At 35.4% G+C, this 22,050-nt stretch overlaps 1 protein-coding gene and 1 long non-coding RNA gene across 3 annotated transcripts in view; one reads left to right on the top strand and one right to left on the bottom strand.

The window, feature by feature from the left end:
* SLC12A2 (solute carrier family 12 member 2) overlaps positions 1-22,050 on the bottom strand; it is a 107,703-nt gene that overhangs the window by 3,157 nt on the left and 82,496 nt on the right. The window contains exons 18-26 of one of the 2 annotated variants that reach the window (XM_011283447.3): positions 18,305-18,411; positions 14,286-14,365; positions 11,701-11,826; positions 8,841-8,888; positions 7,219-7,341; positions 5,695-5,806; positions 3,627-3,713; positions 2,236-2,371; positions 1,854-1,921 (exon numbers count right to left, since the gene is read on the bottom strand). In XM_011283447.3, coding sequence (XP_011281749.3) covers positions 1,854-1,921; positions 2,236-2,371; positions 3,627-3,713; positions 5,695-5,806; positions 7,219-7,341; positions 8,841-8,888; positions 11,701-11,826; positions 14,286-14,365; positions 18,305-18,411 — 887 coding nt within the window. The remainder of the gene's footprint in view (positions 1-1,853; positions 1,922-2,235; positions 2,372-3,626; positions 3,714-5,694; positions 5,807-7,218; positions 7,342-8,840; positions 8,889-11,700; positions 11,827-14,285; positions 14,366-18,304; positions 18,412-22,050) is intronic. The other variant, XM_023254763.2, reaches the window with a different exon arrangement.
* LOC123385671 overlaps positions 8,101-22,050 on the top strand; it is a 29,114-nt gene continuing 15,164 nt past the window's right edge. The window contains exons 1-2 of the long non-coding RNA XR_006598629.1: positions 8,101-9,712; positions 20,119-20,236. This is a non-coding gene — a long non-coding RNA (uncharacterized LOC123385671). The remainder of the gene's footprint in view (positions 9,713-20,118; positions 20,237-22,050) is intronic.

The raw sequence follows: 22,050 nt of genomic DNA, 5'->3' as shown, positions 1-22,050 counted from the left end.
TTTATCTGTAAGAATAGAAATAAGTATTTCTATCAACTGTAGCACATTTTATATCTAACGCTAAACTTCACATTTTCCCTTCTTCATTAAGGACAGAATTCTTTTAGGAGAAAGGGCTGTTTCTATCTGAATTGTGAAAGCAGAAACTACACATGGATAAACAAAACTGAAACATAATTAATTCTATGTATTAATTTTCAACTTCTCTTATTTCTCTGGGCTTTCATTTATTTTCTTAGTGTTTATTTTTGAGAGAGAAAGTGCGAGTAGGTGAGGGACAGTGAGAGAAGGGGACAGAGGAGTTGAAGCAGGATCCTGACTGACAGCGGTGAGCCCAACACAGGGCCCGAACACATGAACCATGAGATCATGACCTGAGCTGAAGTCACTCAATGGACTGAGCCACTCAATTGTCTGGTCTTTCATTCCTATTTGTAGATAGTGGTAGTAGTCACCAGTTGCCTTATCAACTGTTTCTCTCTAGACTTCTGTTTTAGCATATTCCATTACAGTATGTGATCATTAGCAGCAAAACTTGAAATCTTCTGGGTATTGTTTTTTTGTTAATCAAAACAACATTTCTCTAGTATTATTTTATTTCATCATTTGGGATGTTTTTGGAGGACTGAGCTTTTTTTTTTTTTTTAGCCTATTGAAGGACCCAGGCTCCATGACAGAAAATTCAGGTTCAAGTAATACCTACCGAATCTGATTTAGTGAGGAAAAAAAAAAAAAAGCTAGAGAGCATTAACACCTATATTCAATGCAAGGACAGAGTGTCTGTATGTAAAGTTTGTGTGTGGAAAACTGGGGGAGCAGATTCAGACAGAAACCACTTTTTTTTTTTTTTCAATGTTTTTTTTTTTTTTATTTTTTTATTTTTGGGGCAGAGAGAGACAGAGCATGAACGGGGGAGGGGTAGAGAGAGAAGGAGACACAGAATCGGAAACAGGCTCCAGGCTCCGAGCCATCAGCCCAGAGCCTGACGCGGGGCTCGAACTCACGGACTGCGAGATCGTGACCTGGCTGAAGTCGGACTCTTAACCGACTGCGCCACCCAGGCGCCCCCAGAAACCACTTTTTACATTAAACCCCCAAGGTAACTTTATGGTGTTATTTTTATGAGGATGCTGCCTGGGGTCTACAATTTTTTTTTTAAGATTTTTTAAAAATCTAAGGCAAGTTTAATAGTAAAAAACTGATTTGGAGGGGTGCTTGGGTGGCTCAGTCATTCATTAAACATCTGACTTTGGCTCAGGTCATGATCTCACAGTTCGTGAGTTAAGTCTGGCATCAGATGAGCTTGAGTGCCGTTTCAGGTGAGCTGGGCTTCTCTCTCTGCCCCGTGCTTACTTGTGCCCTCTCTTTCTCAGAAAAAAAAAAAAAAAAATTATTTTAAGTCAGTACAATCCACCCCTCAATGTCACACTCAAACTCACAACCCCAGATCAAGAAAGGCACGCTCTACAGACTCAGCCAGCCAGGTGCCCTCCACCACCTCAGGGTCCAAAGTTTAACTTGAGGTCCTCATACCCCACATATGATGGAGTGTCCTCAAAGCCAAGGAGTTTTTAAAAGGTGGGAAAAAGAAGAAAGGAAACATTCCATAATAAACTATTGTGGTAAAGAATTACTTAGATTCATATAAGCTTAAGATTTTTGCTTTTCTTCCTCCTACCTTAAGTGATTTTTCCGTATGCTTGAAGTATATTAACAAAAGTTTGTTTTTCCTACTTATAACCACTAGATCATTACTGGGAAATATATACGTATGTACTTGGTATGGCAATTAATCCTAATCGCATTATCATAAAATGAATACCGAAGAAAATCTTAGTATAGACATTACTTACATGACAATGATATTAGCTGTACTTGAATGTTCCTTTAGTAATTCATTTAACCTTATCTGCCGATAGGTCTGAAAGGAAATAAGACAAAGTCATTCCTAGACCATTGGAAAAGTGGAATCTAGTGTGGTTCATAGAACTGTACAGAAGTAAGCAAAAAGAAACCAAAATAATTATGGTGTAATAAAAGTCTCTGTTCCCTAGTTTAAAAAAGACCTAATGATTTACACACACTGTTCACATACAGATCCAACTTAGAGGAGACTGAATTTACAAGACTGGTTCCTCCCGTAACAAATTATAGTTCTTGACACTTCGATTTTAACGTATTTTAAAAAAAAATCAGTGGAAGATTAATGAAAAGAAAGCAGAAGAGAAATAATACCTTGGTCTTATAAAGTTCAAGCTCATTATCTGTTATTCGCCATGGCTCATCTTCTTTCATTTTATCTGCAATATCTTGTTCTTTGTCATCTTCATGAAGTCTATACGGCTCAATCATTTCATCAAATGCTACAATACTTAAAAAAAACTGACAATCACAATTTGAATTACTTAACACTAAGATCGTAAATGCTAAATTAGAATTTGAGAAGTCAGTGTTTTCCATCTCTCCTGCTCACTTCCACACCCTAATTATAACCATCTCTTTGGCAACTTATTCAGAAAACAGCCATCTCTAGTTTCTCAAAGTGATTAGAGATTTAGAACCATATTCACAATAACAGAATTGTAATTTGAACTGCTAACAATGATCTCTCTGTATCTACTCCCTGCTCCTATGCCCACCCCCCCGTCAACCTACATACATTTCCATCACCGTAGCTAAAATGATCCTTTTGAGCAATACGTCAAATTGTGTTGTTCCTTTACTCAAAATATTCAAAACCTTTCCTAGTTCAAGTACCACTGAATGAAAGGAGCAGTAGGAGAAAAGGTACTAGAATATTCTGAAGGGAGGAACACACAGATACTTAACATTTAAGAAGATGCACAATTAATCTCTAGATACAAAGATAATTTAATAGGATAAGAGACAGTAAAAGAACATAAACACTCTAATCCCCTATGAATGTGAAAAATATTTTTCAGTATCAAGTTTCATACAAAGTTCCTGGCATATATTGTTTTATAAAAGGAAACAAATCCTTCCCTGATTATAAGCTTACAAAGTATACCTTATTATTTTCTATTTAAGATAAATTCTTTAAACCAGCTTCATCATTTATTCAACAATTTACTTGAGAATAATTAAAATTATGCCTGGTAACATAAATATACATATTATTATAACAATCTCTAGGTACCATTTTCAGGTAGATTATTCCATGAGTATACTTTCCCTTGACCCTTGAGAATTCTGATTGCAACTATTATAGGCTAATTTTTGATTCTCCTATTTTACTAATAAGGCAAAACAGTGAAAAGTAATATATAATGTGGAGTAGGAATTGAGTGAGTGGTGGTAATGAATATAGGCATGAACAGTGGAAATTCAAAGAACCTTGTGGAATTTCTGTGGCATTAGGATTTTCAGAAATTACTTGTAAAGCACTAACTGAATTCTCTGAAAACTGAAAGCCCTTACACTTACTTTAGTAACAGCTACAGGCATGCCAACTGTCAGTACCAGATTTAAAAAAGTTGACTTCACATGCTAACAGCAGGTAAAACCTCCAGGTAATTAAAGTTGAATGATCTGTTACTGGAATATGTGACTAGGTCATCCATAAAAGAATCAGTTATCTATACAGAGTAATTTATCCAAGAACTTACTTTTCTTTCTTTGGTTTAGTATTAATATCTCCTAAGACCATGATATCAGAGAAGTCTATCCGGAACTTACTAAGCAAAGTAGCCATCCTAAAACAAAAATGAAAAGCATTGAGATACATAAAAGCTGCATCTATGTATTTTTATTCCATTTCAGGCTGCATCACTGTATCTGAAAAGCATCATTTATAGGAAAACCGTATCAGGTGCCGAATAAAGTTCATCTGTGTTAGTTCACACCGTACATTCAACTGAGTAGAACTCAAAATTCCCTGAGTAGAGACTCCGGTTATATTCTTTCACTTTCTCTGAATCGCTCCTTAGTATCCAATCATGAATGGAAAGACAGTAATAATGAAATTTGGAAGGCAACTAGTTTTTAAATTAATTTTTGTCACAAGGAGTCAGAGATACAGGCTTTCAGTTACAGAATGAACAAGTCACGAAGATGAAAGGTACAGCCTGGGGAATATAGTCAATGGTATTTTCATAGCGCTGTACAGGGACAGATGGTAGCAATCCTGTGGTGAGCATGACATAAAGAGATATGGAATCACTATGTTGCCCGCCTGAAACCAACATAACTATATATGTCAACTGTACTTCAGTTAAAACTTTTTTTAGACAGATTATATTGGTGACTATATGGATTTCCGCAAAAACTAGTAAACAGTTGTTAAGTTTAATTATTTTTCGATTCTTCTTCCATCCAGGAAGAATGCCTATCTCAAGACCCAAACAGGACTTTTGGGGGCCATCAAAAGCTGTAACTAATGGCAGATCAAGTTCACAGCATTTTTGAGGGGGAGGGGGACTGGGACAGACATGAAAAAGAAGCTCCAACAAGCCTCTGACTTTTCAGTAAAGAAATACCTTTTCAGAGGCATAGATGGCAAGGAAACCTTGGTGGCACCAACAAAAAAGTGGAAAAAAACGCAAAGGAAAAGCTGTCAGCACAAAGGGATTCTATTTTTAAGAAAACAGAGTTTTCTAAATTAAGACATTAGAAAACAGACTCGCTCCAGGTTTAACTTTTGAATTATTTCTAGTATTTCTTGCATAATTCACTATGTGAGATGACTCGACATTTAGTTGAATTCCAGTGTAGATCTATTAAGTGCCTGCTATGTGTCACTGGGCCCACGAAACTCAAATCAAAGATACAAAAATAAATTAATACAGTACCTAGAATGCAGCGAGTGATACCAAGTATACCGTTACTGAGGAAGGAAGGGTAACAACTAATGGAGAGACAATGGTATAAAAATAAAACACATTAGGGCAAGTGTCACAAAGAAAGTGACGGCAATGCTGGACCTCAAAGTCTGGAGTGTTTCAAGAGAGTAGCTGTTTACAGTAGAGATGAGAGCAGAGAGGGGTACAAGCCTGAGACAGCATGTATTCAGGGCAGGTGCACCAGTGCGCACCACAGTGAGGGGTAAGACACAGTGTGGAGAACAGGACAGAGCGTTTGGGCTTTGTCATATTTTAGCACAGACTTTCTATGGAATGTAACAGAGAGGAAATTCCAAGTATTTGGGTAGAGACATCTTATAATCAGAGCTCTACTTTTCAAACGTGAACTCAAGAGAAGAGTGTATAGTGTGTGCTGAAAAGGTCAGGGACGAGATGTGGGGTATGTAGCAAATCACTCAACCAGAAATAGAATGGGGACAGTACAGCGGGAGTAAGACAAGGGATGACCACGGCATCCTTCATTTCTGTTGTCTTCAAGTCTACGGAATGTATCTCACACGGGAATATGTGATTTGGAGGCACATCCACTGATTTTTTACATGCCTAACATTTAAATGCTGCAAATCTTTAACAAAGACTTTCTAAAATGTCAATATATGAAAAAATATTAGGAATCAGTAAAATGAACTATCTACAACTTAAACATAAAGATTAAATTAAAGAGAATGAGGTTTTAGTTGTTTAACAAGATTTTCAGCTTCAGTATAGGACAACCTGACTGACATTTTCTGGACTGTGTCTTTTTTATACTATCAAATATACTGTAATAGTGAACTATGGCTAGATTAACGCTCTTCCATTTAAATACACTTACGCTCTCCGGTCATGGTCTATTCGGTTTATTTTCCCACCAATGAACACTCTGATCTTACAGTCTTTCCACTTTTTCTTGGTAGTCAGAAGGTAAGGTATCAATAAGGTCAAACCTAAATCATAAAAATATAAAAAATCATTCACGAAATGCTAATTTCTCAATTAAGACCTTTTAATTCAATTTAATCTCTAAAAGAATGTCTGCTACAACTCTGCATTAAACAATATTTTTCTATCTGTTCTTCCTTAATAATTCAGACAGAAAGCCATGAGGTAGGCCTGAACAAGGAGGGAAGCCCAATGGAACTGGGAGGTTAGTCACATACAGGAGGACTGAGGAACTGAGTGTCTTCACTGAACCTAGTGGGAGCCAGGTTTCTCTCTCAAATGAGAACTCCAAGAAGGAAGAAGCTGGATTAAACCCTGCAGTATTTAAACTGGAATGGGTGTTCAATCTATACTTACATGTACTAACATATCTATGGTAAGTTTCTGAGACCCGTCTACTGAGAGGGCCTGGGAGCAGTGACACTGCAGTGGCAACAAGAGTATCTTTGTTTCTATATACCATTCTCCACTAAGAGCAGTCAGCGTTCCTCGGGTAAAAGGTGACTCAATGGCTGGTACAGGCAAAGTACAAAAGTAAGTCTGGAACATCTTATGATTGGGAAATAACAAATGGACACACAAGTCAGACTACAGAGGATCTTGCTGGCCAAATATGGAAACGATCTGAACATCAAAACAAATAATGAGAATGACAAATCATCTCACACTGAATACAGTCTATGAGTTCACAAAGATAGAAAAAAAGAGAAAGCTCTTCCTTACAGTAAGAAGCCAACTAAGAGGAAGAAATAACAGGATTCGAAAATCACCATTTGGTAACCACAAACACACCACACCAATGATAAGAGCAGGCCAAAGTATCAAAGGACGCTAAAGATGGTGGTAAAAGTTGTAGAAATGATGGTATATTTACCTAATCCAAAAGTAAATCCCCATCCACTAATATGTGTAATTAAAAAGGGGAAACGGTAACTTTTCATTCTAAAAATCTAGTGAAAACCACCTTACTCAATGGTCAAAGCTAACTTCACCAGTCATGAGCCAAAACAAACATCATGTCCCACTTGAGATATAGACAGAAGAGCATAGCGTCACTTCTGTAATGGTTCTACCAAAAACCTACATAATGTAAACTAATTATGACAAAAGATTAAATGGTACTTCAAATCTAGTGAAATTCTCAGACTGGTCGATTAAAAAAAAAACACAACAAAAACCAAAAAATATTAAGGTCATGAGCTCAAGAAGTAGGCAACTTGCAAAGTGAAGGGCACTGAAGAGGTAACAGTTAAGTGCAACACCTGATTCTGAAACTAATCCTGGTGCTTTGAGGAATGTTGACAAAACTGGAAAGGGGTCTAGGGATGAAAAGGACACGTCATTTCTTAGTACTATTCCCACAGTCCCACAACTTCACTACATGTAAAACTGCTAAAAAGCATGGTAACAACCTTACCTCCATCATCAAAAAGCCACCAAACATCAATAGTATTCTTTCCTTGTTTTTTCTGAAACTGTGTACTAGCTTCAAGAAGCTTTTGGTCAGCTACATTTAAGGGCACAGCAGGGCCTTTGGATTCTAAAGGATGAAGCAGAAAAATAACATGTAAGGGAGATAAATACTCAAGTCTCTTTTGCTGAATTCCTATAATTTCCTTTCCTAACTCTTGTATATTTAAATGTTTATAATGCAGACAGTTGTATATGGGATCCATCATAAGCTTTCAGTGGTTTATAATTTAAATGTACTTTTGAAAGACGTTCACAAATACATCTTTACAACAGCTTAACTCATCCAAATTATCTTGCCTAATTTCTAATATTTTGAAGCATTCTTAATGAAAGAGAAGCATGAATACCAATACCAATCAAGAATATTATAATTGACTGCTAGATTTTAATTTTTGAGAAGTTGTTTTACGCTAACTGGACAAATGAGGCTTATGCCTATTCCATGAACGTATCACTTTTGTAATCTTTTTCCTCAGTAATTTAAAGATCAAAAAATTATTTTACATAAAATGTCATCATTAATATAAGATCAAAAAATTATTTTACATAAAATGTCATCATTAATATAAAAGACAGAGGGAAGTGGAAGACGAATGAATACAATCTAACAATTATCACAGTGAAACCTCTGAGTCTAAGCAAGAACACCCTCATCTTTACCTAACTTGACCCGTTGGTTTGTGATGCAAAAAGCTAAAGCCATATAACCACACATCTTTCTCTGAGGCACAGAAAGATGGTAGAACTCCTTGGAGGGCAGCACGTGCTGCAGATCTAAAGAGCAATATACCAAGGAAGTTCCCATATTCCCAGGAATTAAAAACTCAAAAACTTAAAAAAAAAAAAAAAAACAAAAAACTCAGCACTGACTCTATGAGCAAGCAAATGACTATTATGAGACTCCTACAGCAAATTTTTAAAAGCAGGAATCCACAGGAGGAAATCTGATTGTTTCTGCAGGATGTCTGTCATTCACTTCTCATGCTGCCATGATACACGCAAACATGATGAATGATTGTGCATGATGACATAATATGGCTGCCAAACCACACTGCTCCGTAACTCTCACCTCTATCTCCTTCTCATAAAAGTCATGCCCGGGGACATGACTGTGTATCTCCCAAACGCAGCAGGGCTGTGAGAAATATTGTAATTTTTGAAATGAAAAATATATTAGTATCAAAATTAAGGGCTTGGCTTGGTACACCTGATGGTAAAGAATGCAAGTGACACTGGCAAAGAGACCCATTTCAGTGTCTCTGTTTAGCACCTAAACCATGCAGTTTAAAATAAGAAACTGGTATTGACAGTCAAGGTTTGAGTATTTCAGAAATGCTATGATGATTTAAAATAATTTGCCTTTGATATACTCCCTTTCCCTGGGATGACTTATACTTTTTAGTTGGACTAAAGATAATGTTTCTAATCTGCATTCAATAAATAACTGTAGCATCACCTTGCCATGGAAATAAAAACTAAGGTAAAAAAAGAAAATAGCAAAGTTGGAATTAAAGAGTTAACAGTATGAAAAAAGGGGATTAAAACAAAATGATGAAAAATGCCTGCCTTTTTTCAACAGTGGTTGAGTTGGAGTCTTGCCATCCTCTTCCTCATCTAGATTATGTTTAAAAAACACAAAATATAAGTTAATTGTCTTTATATTAATAATGAAAATGTAAATAGAGCACATTTATAAACAGAGCATAGTATGATGAGACAGTCTGTGAAAAATAATCAAGACTGAAAATAGATATCTTCTACACTGAGTGTTGAGGAGTTTTAAAAGCAAACATATTTTAGACCCCTCCAACAGGGCTACTGATGAACGCTCACCCCTACATTGTATTCCTGTAAAACTGACAAAAACTGGAACACGATTTTTAAGCTTGTAAATGTTCATACTTGAAATCAGTTGAAAAGAATTTCAACTATGGCTTATAGAATTGAAGTAGGACGTTAAAAACTGACACTGCAGATAACACATGAATTTTAAACACTGCCACTGCATCACTGGGCAAATGACTGAAAAGTTACTTTTAGAAACGTTTAATGGATATCCGGTCCTGGTAAAAACTAATCACCACTTGAAACAGGAAGGAATTTGATCAGAGACAGAGTCTTTTGGTTTATATAAAATACTATTTACACATATATACATCAATTGATATATAAAACGTAAGCATATATATACATGTATATATGTTTGTATGCATGTACTGGTCCATCTGTATTCAGGTATCTTTAAGTATTTTCTTGGGGTTAACAGTTTTGCTAATCTCAGGTTCTTCTTCAGATAAGCTCATGTGAGGTGTCTGAGGCATGTAAAACTCCGGACCCGGACAGGGAAGAGTACACTGCTCTGGAGTCAAGTGGCTCCCAGGATTCCAGGATTCCAGGATTCCCTCTAACGCTTCTCCTGGCTGCGTCAGCTTGAAATGGTTAGTTAACTCCTCACTTTCCTTGTTAGTAAAAGGGTGAACAATACATACCTCTTCAGATCATTATGCTGCAAGCATTAAAGACCTTAGCTCAGTGCCTAGCACAAAGTAAGTATTCAAAGGGCACTCTTTCTGTCCTCTTGCATGCTGTGTGCCACAGTAACCAAGAAAGACATACCGAACACCTATAATTATACGGTGACTACACAAGAATGTTTCTAATTCTGAACACCTTTAAATTATATAAACTTTTCTATAGTTTCTATGTTAATTTTGAAAATAACTGGCTACATAGAAAATAAACACAAAATAAAATTAATGCTATTTTTGAATGCTAATTTCTTATGCCTCTTAGGGAACATTTCAATTATTACATTTAATTTTATAGGATTATGTATTACTGTTCTTATAGATATTTGATACTGTCTTTGATGATAGTAAAAATAACAATTATAAATATAAATGCGGACATGGTGTATTTATTTCAGAGAGCTCAAAAAATGTTAAGGAAATCCTGACACTTAAAAAATAATTTACACTAAGATATTTAAAGGTATCTGAAGGTAATAAAGCTATTGACATTTTCAAAATAAAAAGGTGAGCAGGTATGTACTCACCCCAGGTTCCTACTCTAAAAATAATGACTTCCCAAGCTTCCCAATGAGCTAATGTGTAGAAAACACCTACTGCAATGTGAAAGGCACAGAGTAGATGCTTGATGACTATTACTTCTTCCTTTCCCATCATAGTTTTACCTATCAATTCCTAACAGATTCAGTAAAGAAAGGATCGGTTTTAGGAAAAAGAAAATGATAACAAAAATAAAAAGAGAAAATGAGAGCATGTATACCATAAACTAAAAGTAAATGCAGGAACATTAAAAGCAGTTTTAAAAATCTTTCATAGAGTTTTGAGATGAAACAGGAAACAAATTATAATCAAGCCAGCAAAGAACTTAAAGGGAAAATGGGTCTCAACTAAAGCCTCAACTACCACTACTCTGAGCAGCCAATGTAACTAAGGAGCAAAGAAATATCAAGTAACAGCAGTGCTTCTACGTAATCTGGGAAAGATCGATTTCACAGCGACAGGATTTGTCCAAAGTGATCAATTTCAGAAAAAGAATGGTAATTCTTTGATAGGAATCAAAAAAGCATGATATGGTTTGATGATTTACAGTGCAGATTTTTCTTGTTGCGTGCCAGCTGGGACCAGGACAGATGGAGATACTGACTGAACAGAGGTAGGAGAGTGAGGGCGGGAGAGTAAGATTTGGAAGTCATCCCTCTTTCCGTCTTGTAAACATGACACAGATTTATGGATGAAATTATCTCAGCGTCTCAGGAGATTTGGAGACCTTTGTGTGGCCTGAACCACATGGGCCACCAGGGGTAGTAGGTGTGCAATTATGGCCAAACAGTTCAGTAACCAAACACCAATAGCATGTTCCTTCAGAGACTAAGTGAGGAATACAACTGCATGTGATTTTTTATTACATGGTTTTACCTCAACAACTCCAGGTGCAGTAGATGTAAAAAGTATTCTAAATATGTCAGCACATAAACAAAATCCCTGGTATTTCAATATCTGGATTTACAAAAAAATTATGTAGATTTGTGGTCAACTTCATTTCTTCCAGGGTTATCTTATGCTCTATCACATTACTCTAAAATTACCATGTTACTTTCCAAGTTCAGATTTAACCTAGGCTTTAAATTAAATTGTTTCATTTAAAGCATATATAAAAATATACAAGCAGGTATTAGTGTAGTGTATAATTAACTGGCATGGCTTCTGTTCTACGATCGACTTTAGTATTTTAAAAATAGCTAATCATGTTGTAGCCATCCATTTTACCTCATCTACTAGAAATGAACAGTACAAATGAGAGAATGGGTTACTTAATAAGACATGTTATATAATAAAAACCATTTCTCCCCAAAGTAAACATTACCATTAATAACATTTCTTGTCTGAATAAAAATTACCTTTGTGTGTAACACTTTTCTCATCGGATGGCTTGGAGGTATCTAAATCCGATTTTTTACTGTACTCCATACTTAGTACCACATCCTTGACACCGGGAGATTTCTCTTGTGAAGACAATAATTCTTCTACGGACATGAAAGTAATCAAATTATTAACTAAATCTTATTTTAACCATTAATGAAAGCACCATGGTATATTAATTAAATAACAGTTCACAGCACAGTTTAGGAAGAAATAGTAAGTTTACAGTACATGATTTCTTAGGTAAACAAATGTGATAATCTGTTTTGAAAGAACTATTCACTCAAATACCTTGAGCCACGGCTAAGTATCAGACAGGTGAATTAGGTGCTGAGGAATTAGTAATGAGCGAGATTCAAAGAACATAAAAGTGTGGCAGACAAAAGAATAGTGTATAGAATGTGAATAAATTCTACTCTCAAAGTCACTTACACATGTAAAAACTGTAAAATGTGACAAATGTTCACATATGTGTAAGATGACAAACAATGCTGAAAAATTATACCCCTGACTATAGAGACAAAACCAGGACATCAACTCAGGGTAGAGTACTAGTTTTTCATTTTTAAAGCACTTTCTCCATTTTGTATCTTTTGAGAAGTAGTTAGTAAACAGTTAACTTCCACCATGAAAACATGCAACACGAAGACTAATGTCTTAAGAAACTGATCGGTGACAGATAATCCTCATCACTGATTTGTGTGTATGATGAGAAATAACAAGAGAAACGACTATGCTAAGAACTTCGTAGACATTTCTTTACAACAACCCTATGAAATAATCACGTTTTTTAAATTTTAATGTTTTATTCAAGTATCTCTACACCCAACGTGGGGCTAGAACTCATAACCCCAAGATCAAGAGTCTCAGGCTCTTCTGACTGAGCCAGCCCACGCACCCCAATAATTATGTTTTAAGATATGAGGAAACTGAAGCTGGGAAGTCAGCAAATTTGCCCAGGCTACAGAGCTATGTACTAACAGAAAAAGCTGGGATTTTCAAAGGAGATCTGACTCCAAAGCCTGTGCTCTTGATCCTGTGCTGAACCAAATTCCTGTGTCCAAATCCTGATGACGAATAACAAGACCTTCGAAACAATTTTCCTAATTGAAACACATGAAAATGTTTTCTTAAAGTTCTAGTCAGATTCAAATCACAGTGGATTACACACCTATATATGTAATTGATTAGTCAAATTGTCATACTGGTGAGAGTGACAGGGAACACAACTAATTGTGCAGTTAACAGGTACCCTAAACCTCAATTGCTGGCAGCTCACGAGAGAACTGAAACAGTATTTTGCAAGGCCTACTCCGGAGTAAGAAAATGCATTTTCAGCAAGCCATACTTTTGTGTTCCATGGATAAAGACCTCAAAGCGTTCCTTTCAAAACTGCACAATACCTTTAAAATGGTGGGAGGAGGGGTTGGATTACAACTGTTTAAATATATAAACAGGTGACAAAAGTTCATGATGTGCCTCTCAGCTATTTAGGCTTAGCTATTTTTGATGATTTAGTTAATTAATTGATAAGGGTAAAATATTAGGTATGCTATTTCTTAAACTTATAATATTTGTTATATTATAAGGAAATCATCAAAGGGTACAGAATTTCCCAGTTTTTATTAAGGTGGCAAAAGTAATCAGTATACCTTAGTTAGGTTTAAAGTTTCATCTAAAAACATTTTTTTTGAATGCTTTAAAAATTACATAGTTGGAGAGGAGATTAGTGGGTATCAGGGGTTAATGATGGGGGAGAGATGAAGGGCATGGCGGGGGCATAAAGGAGTAGCACAAGAGAGATTTTTGAGGCGATCGAACAGTTTTGTATCTTGATTATGGTGCTGGTTATATGAATCAACCGCATGTGATACACGGCACAGAACTATACACATGTTCATGAGCACACACACCCAAGTGTTAAGTAGAACTGGTGAAATCTGAATAAGGTGGGTAAATGGTCACAATGTCAGTTTCCTGGTTATGACGTATAATGATAGATATTCAATATGTTACCACTGGGAGCAAGGGATGAAGGGTACAGAGGACCTCTCTATTATTTGTTACTTATTATGGATCTATAATCATTTCAAAACGAAAAAGTTATGAAAAATGACTTATAGGGTCTTTTCTGAAGACAGAGAAAATGACATTACCAAGTTCAGTTTTCATTATTAATATACCTGTGTGTAAAAAAAGCATGACCTTCATAAACATGAAAATGATGATTTAGCAGTCATTAACATTTTTTTCTCTATAGTATTTACCATGTATTTTTATAAATTTGGCCAAACTAAAACCATAACTCATGCTTATTTCTCTTAAACTTATGATTTATGCTGAATTTTATTCTCTCCATTAATAATCACCAGCCATCATCCAGGTTGGTGCCAACTCTGAAAAGATGGTGGAGCTGAAAAGATCTCACTTCCAAATGCCATAAAGTACATGACACAAAACAGATAGTAAATGTTAAAGTTATTGAAGAATCTGTGAGAACGACATAGAACTAACAGAATCATTTATATTTTTAAAGTAAAACATTTATTCAAGTAAGACTTACCTTGTGCTTGAAGATGAGATATATCCAGACCCTCTTTTAGGCGGATAACCACTACTCCATATTGTATGTCAAAGGCGTCACTATAATGGGGGTGGGGGGAGAATCAAAATCACAAAAATGTTAGTGTCCTCCTCTATAAAATGAACGCAGTAAGAGATGATTTCTAAAACACCTTCAGCTTTAAACGTCTTATTTCTAACATATGCTTTTAAAAATACAGTGAGACCCATATAATGTCTGCTTCAAATTCTATACCATTCCCTTTCCTTTCTTCTATAATACTCTTAAAAACGAGTTAAGTGTACATCTTTATAGTCTTGACACTCTACCTACACCAGACATTTAAAGCATGCCTGTACTCCTATCCTATCTGAAACAAACTAAAATTACGGAAAAATAACATTCAATATTCCCACCATACTTAATTTAGGCTTACACCCTTAAAGCTATGAGAAATACAAGAAGACAAAGCAGAGTGATTCCACTGAGAAAGAGAATAGGTTGTAGAATATAAAGGAATGACTTCTGAAAGAAACCAGAGTATTTTTAAGTAATTCTCACATTTTTACAAAAATGTTTAAAAAGGTAATACAAAGATTTTATATGCATTTGTAGACACGCATTCATATGTCCTTTCAAGTTTTTTAAACACAAATGGGATCATCCTATAACACATGCAAAATATATTAAAACCTCAAAGACAACTCTAAAACCAGACTTCAATTCTGGAAACTTTATGTTGAGACCATGAATCATGTGGATTCAAGTTTTTCTCAAATCTACTGAAAGAATTACAAATTCCTAAACTTTGGGTCATTCCCGGAGTGTAACAGGCTTGAGTTTTATCTTTCATTATTATTTTTAATTATGAAGCAACCAATATTCATTATACTCAAAAAATTACATACAACCTAGTTCTATATAACCAAAAGAAAGGGCTAAAATGCTAAAAAAAAAAAAAAATCAAATTTTTGTTCCCACAGACACAAAGAAGAATACCTATCACTGTAAGAGACGTTTTATTGATTTATTGATGTTTTTTGTTTTTGTTTTTGTTTTTGTTTTAAATCATGGGGAGACAATTTTGGCCTCATTCCTATAATGAATTAGCTAAGGTCTGAAGAGATTCATCGGAAAATTAATGGACACAGTAACCTTCCTCAGCTGTATCCTGAAAGACCTAATGTTAGAGAAGAGTAACTACAAGTATTTGAAAAAAAGTTAATAAATCACAAATGACTTAAAATCAAGGTCCTTAAAGAAAAGGCAGTGAATATAGCTTCCCAAGTTTACCGTGGAATTAAGTAGCTAAATATTTTTGCTATAAACAAAGAAATTGCTCTAAGCTATAATTTGATTTGGAGTTTTAGTCTCTCCATGCTGTTACTAGGCATAGTAAATTAAGTAAACCTCAAGTGCTCAAAGTATTTATAATCAGAACCAAAACTTAAGTGTCACAAGATAAAAGCATAAGCAGTATCACTGCTTTGAAACTGACATCAATTTCTATGGCTCTGGAAACCAGAAAGCATCATTTTGCTTCTCTTAATTGCTGCCTGCTGTATAATACTTAGAGTAATACTTGACTCTCAGAGCAAACATTCACTTCAAGTTCCTACAAGGTCAAAGTCAGAAAGACTCCTTTCTTTTGAGCAACTACAACTAACAGTGGAAGAATTCTTTGTAAAAAATGTCACTTTTTCTACATTTTAGGATAATTATTCCATCTCACTGTTCTTGCATCTTCAGAAAAGAGCCCAGTCCACGTCAGATGGCCTACATGATTTAAACATTCACACTGTCCTTCCTTTCCTAGTCCTCACATATGCAAAGTGCATAGGACAGAATTAGAAACGTAGGATGAAACCCCAAAGCTAAAGAGCAACCATATTAGGTCAAAAATCAGAAAAGCTTTAATTTTACTAAAAGCATTTAATAATTACTTGGGAAAACTTATTCATTCTATACTTTCCTAATCAATATGAAGAGATTTTTTAAAAAGTATAACATCTGGTTACTCCCTCAAATAGATTTCAAGGTAGCTATGGACACAAAATTATCATATGTGATCCAGGTAAGTACTTATGGCTCCAACAGGAGTTCCAGTAAGGGAAATAACTACTTAGTTAAGGATAATCAGATCAAAATTCAGAGAGATAAGATTTGAACCTGGTCATAGAGCTACTTTGCCAAACACATTTTTTTTTTTAAAAGCACAATTGTATGTAAAGAAAAACAAGATATGAAAGAATGAACAGTTCTGTTTCATCAGCATCTATAATAAGAAGAAATTATTCTTCAACCAAGGATTGTGGTGTGGGGCACATGGTTGCCTCAGCTTGGGACTCTTGATCTTATGGTTGTGAGTTCGAGCCCCATGTTGGGTGTAGAGATTACTTAAAAAAAAAAAAAAACCCAAAAAACAAAAAACAAAAAACAAAAAAAGAATGGTGGTGTGATGGACTCCTAAGTATGGAGAACAGAGGGGAGTTGGTGGAGGGATGGAAAAAAATAGGTGATGGGGATTAAGAGTACACTTATCATGATGGGCACTGAGTATTGCAGAGAATTGTTGTATCACAATATTATACACCTGAAACTAATGTAACACTAAATGTTACCATTGGAATTAAAATAAAAAAACTTAAAAATATAATGGTAGCAGCGCCTGGGTGGCTCAGTCAGTTAAGCATCCGACTTTGGCTCAGGTCACAATCTCACGTCTCTTGAGTTCAAGCCTCATGTCAGGCTCTGTACTGACATCTTGAAGCCTGGAGCCTGCTTTGGATTCTGTTTCTCCCTTTCTGACCCTCCTCCACCCTCCTCCACTTGTACTCTCTCTTTCTCTTTCTCAAAAAGAAATAACATTTAAAGAAAATTAAAAAAAACACACACACAATGGTAGTGTGAAAGGGAATCCTTATCCTCTATAAAATAGTACAAATGAGATAAAGGGACCTGTTAAGCAAACCCAGAATACTAGGAAAAGGAAGTATTTCAAAATTAAGAAGAAAATTGCCAAAAATAACAAGTTTTATTCTTTTTATTAAATAACTCACTTAGTTCCAACAAGCATTTGTGGTGGATTAAACAGATACATTCATAAAAATCAACTATAACATAAACCAGCTCAAGTCAGAAAGACAAAGTAAAAAAAAAATAAAAAGAATGCACCAGACAATCCATACAAGGGAAGATGAAGTAATGTTAAACCAACACAAGCTGTCTGATAAATATCATTCATTTAAATAACACCAAGAAGTGAATTATAGACTCAAAATCTACACTTCACAAACAGGTTGAAAATCAAAGCATGTAAGTACACTTAAAAAATGTAAATGACTGGGGCGCCTGGCTGGCTCAGTCCATTAAGCGTCCAACTTCGGCTCAGGTCATGATCTCACAGTTGGTGAGTTCGAGCCCTGCACTGGGCTCTGTGCTAAGCCTCCTTCAGAGTAGGTGTCTCCCTTTCTCCCTGCCCCTCCCCCATTGTCTCACTCTCTCTCAAAAATGAACATTAAAAAAAAGTTTATTAAAAAAAACCGCAAATCACCTAATGCATAAATAAAGTAATAACATGTAAATCAGTGTGAGAGAATGAACCTAACCATCTGAAGGGTGATATTAATGATGAAATGTCCTCCTCAGCACCAGATACTATAATGACAGAACACAAGGTGAGAGGTCTGACATTCGGGAAATCTGCTCAGCAACAGCTGTAAGGATACCCCAACTCTTCCTAACTTGAATGAGAAGCTAGAGTATATATGTCGTGTGCTCATTTGCACACGTGTGTGAATGTTCAAATGTATTAAGAGAGACAGAAACATCAATCAAAACATTTGTGAATAGTTCATCAAGTGACAACCCAGATAACCGCATGTGATTCTTTTCATTCTTAGGCTTCTACGAGAAGAGAGGGTATTAAGAAAACAGACTTCACAAACCACTGCAGGCTTTGAAAACCAGTGCAAGTTTTCATTTTCTGAACCAAGTTCCTGGATTAAAAGGATACTTACTGAAATATGTTTATGTACATATCCACATCTCTCATATCTGCTTGCAACCAATCTTTCTTAAATCCAAGGACAAGTGTGTTTGGTTTCATACGCCCAAGACCAGCAGCCTAAAACAAAGGAAAAACACAACTTTCAATATATACTATTCAGCAAAATATCTTATAAAGGATCAAATCCTCCAAATAGACGGGCTATAAACATTTATTTTTTTATTTTTATTCTTTTAATATTTATTTGAGAGTGTACATATGTGCTCTCTCTCAAAATAAATTTAATGATTAATTTTAATCTTTAAAGATTAATCTATTGAAAGATTAACAATTAAATCTTAATTTCAAGATTAAATTAATCCAAGTATACATTATGTGATCATGTGCCAGACACTGTCCATACGATTTGGGATAGTTAGCAATATCCTAACCATATAAAACTTAAAATCTTTCTCAAAACGTTCTCTCCATGCACAAATTTCTTTCAAAAAAGAATCTCTATCCCACTAGATATTAAAAACAACTCTTTACCTTCATAGCTAAAAGATAATCATTGTTTTTTAAAACTATCTATTAGGTACCAAGATAGCCACTAATCACACAGACTTTTCTTTTTTCTTTTTTTTTTTTTTGGTAAAAGCAAAGCAAAAAACATCTTTGAGTTTTAGAGCTTTTTAAAGAACGAGGCTACAAGATAACCAATAACTTACTGATGATACAAAATAATGTCATTTTTATTCTCTTTTTCATCACAAACTTTTGTCACAACATAATAATTAAAAGGTTTTATTTTTATAAAATTAATAATAACACCCTGCGGCACTCTGTCCATTTGTTTCAACTTCATTATTTCAATAACTTTTCCTTGAATGACTGAGCAAAGAAATTTGAAATGTATCACTCATCCCTAAATCAGAAGTAATGCTTTCAGGTTCCATAAAACATCCTGTGTTTTAAAGAACAATTTATTACTGAAAATATGTCTTCTCTGGAAAACAGATTTCTTTAATGGTTCATAAAATCAGTTTTTCATGGAATTCCATAATTGAAACTGATTTGGCAAAATACAATCCTCTGAAGCTTATTACAAACGTCTTTAGTTTCAAATATTCCCATTGTGTTGTTTCTTTGGATCTTCAGCAATGTTTTCTATGCATCTTTCACCAGAATTTGCTGACAAGAAATGTGTTTTAGTTTGTTATTATATTTTCCTTTGCATCATCATAACCATTTTTACTGCAGCAGAAACAAACTATTTCCACAATGGTACACAATGGCTTTTTATTTCTGTCTTTCACTATTAAGTAAAAATATTTCCAATCATTATGGTTACCTATTGAAATGTAGTTAAATACTGCTGTGATATCTGTATTACTTTAAAAATTACTGAAAACAATACTTGTAGAGTTTTGGCTCCATGTCCTGGATGGTTAAAATGTTCAGCCATTAGGGATAGCTTTTATTTTTTTTTAATGTTTGTTTATTTTCAAAGAGAGAGACAGAGTGCAAGCGGAGGAGGGGCAGAGAGAGCAGGAGACACAGAATCTGAAGCCGGTTCCAGGCTCCGAGCTGTCAGCACAGAGCCCCACGTGGGGTCCAAACTCACGAACCGCGAGATCAGGACCTGAGCCAAAGTTGGATGCTTACCCGATTGAGCTACCCAGGTGCCCCCAAATTAGTGATTGCTTTAAATTATCATTAGTTAATATCTCATGGCACAATATTTCTTGTAGATGTGGCTATAAGACATAATTTGTACAGAATTTATATTTCTAATATTCTTATTGGTATAAGAATTAGATTATTTTGATCTACTTATTTCAGAAGAACTTAAAAGAACTTACCGTCTACCTCAAAAAGTGGCTGATGAAGAGGAAAGGTCACAAACATTCAGCATGTATTAAAGAGTATAATTCTGGGCTACTTTTGTGCAGGAAAAAAGGTAAAGTTATGTCTAGAGTGAGACTGTGAATGAGACCCACTTGATTTAAAGGGCCCCCATAACGTAATCTGTAATCTGAATTTTCACTAAGGACAGTAAGTTTTTGCTCTTTGAAATGAAGGTTTAAAATCGACTGATAATTAAGTGGCTCCTGCCATTAAAAAAGAAAACAGAAAGATACAAATACACAAGGAAGCTAGCAGTGCTACTGGAGAAAAATGCCTCTTTTTTAAAATCGTGAATCTTGAGATTTATTGTGGAGCCTGGATACTTAAATGCTAATTCAATGATACATGAATGCTTATAATTAGTAACTAGATAAATGAGAGAGAAACGAGAAGAGAGAGCATAAGTAAGGTAGAGTAAACATGTTCAAAAGCGGTTTTTGACAAAGATTATAAACCTCTAATAAGACATACAGGCTTTTGCCACTGGATGTTAACAGGTTTCCAGAAGGTACAAAAGAAAGAAATACTGTCAGTGACAATTTACACTAAGAAGTCAGTGATTAATATTGTAGAGATAATTCTCCTATTTGTAAGTTTGTTTTACACAGTTACTCAGACAGCTCTGCCACTATAATCAAGGCAACTTCTTGGGCATCTTAGTGAAATGCTTGCATCCACCAGTTTATAGGCCAGTCTCAAAATACTACCATGCGCTATGCATCCTACTTTTATCCCCACACTGCTCAAACGGTCTAGACCCACTGGGGTGAACATGTTAGCGGGAAGAAGAGCGAGGAGGACAATGGATCCTAACACTCGTCAACAGTGTCATTTTTACCACAGAAACCCTTAAGGTCAGAGGTTCTCAAACTGTAGTGTCCGCACTGTACCAGGAGCAGTTACAGAAATGCAAACTCTCCCGGCTCACCCAAGGACCCACTGAGTCATCCCAAAGGTGGGACGCAGCAGTGTGTTTTAACAAGCCCACTACATGACTCTGACGTATGCTCACGTTCAGGAACCACTGCTCTAAGGAAGTATTTTCCTTCCTAACGCTTCTTAAATACATAAAGTGGTTCCAGAAATGTTCCTACAAATCGCACAAAAGCAAGTTAAGATTTACCCACTAGAAACAACCTTATGACCAGAAGCAGAACTTTACTTGAAATATTTAAATACTTTACATAGAAAAGCAAATACATTAAATAATCATGTACGCATCACCCAGCTTAAGAAAAAACATTACAAACACACTTCAAACACCCTATGTATCCTTGTCACGCCCTCTTTGTATTTTCACCATTTCATCATTTAGGCATACATACATACATATACATGTTTAATTTACGTATATTTAAAATTTTATATCATCTCCATATTGTTCCTGTCTTTTTACCTTGCTATTTTTCCTTAGCACTTTCTGTGTTCAAAGTTTATTCCTATTGCTACGTATAACTAATTCCTTTTTATCACTATGTAGAATTCCACTGCATGTTTATACCACGATCTTTCAATTTGTGGCTGATGGCTGTTGAAGTTACTTCCATTTCTTTTTCACGAATACAAATAATGCTGCTATGCAATTTCATATAGTCTTCCCTACATGTGTAAAAGTTTCTCTAAGGAACACACACACGTAAGAACGGAATGTCCGAGGATACGAACACTTTGAAAGTAGAGGACACTGCCAGGTTGCTAACCCAAGTGACTGTGCCATCTATGTTGCTATGGCAGTTCAAAGATTTCCAACTGTTCATACGGCTCCTAACACTTGGAAATGGCAGACTGAACTTCAGAGTTCAACTTTTTTGTGTCTCACTGAAATAAAAATCCTTCCCTAGCTCAAAGTCATAAAATTATTCTACA

Source organism: Felis catus, chromosome A1 (assembly GCF_018350175.1).
Source record: "Felis catus isolate Fca126 chromosome A1, F.catus_Fca126_mat1.0, whole genome shotgun sequence".
NCBI lineage: Eukaryota > Metazoa > Chordata > Mammalia > Carnivora > Felidae > Felis > Felis catus.
This window is presented reverse-complemented; position numbering and strand designations above follow the sequence as displayed.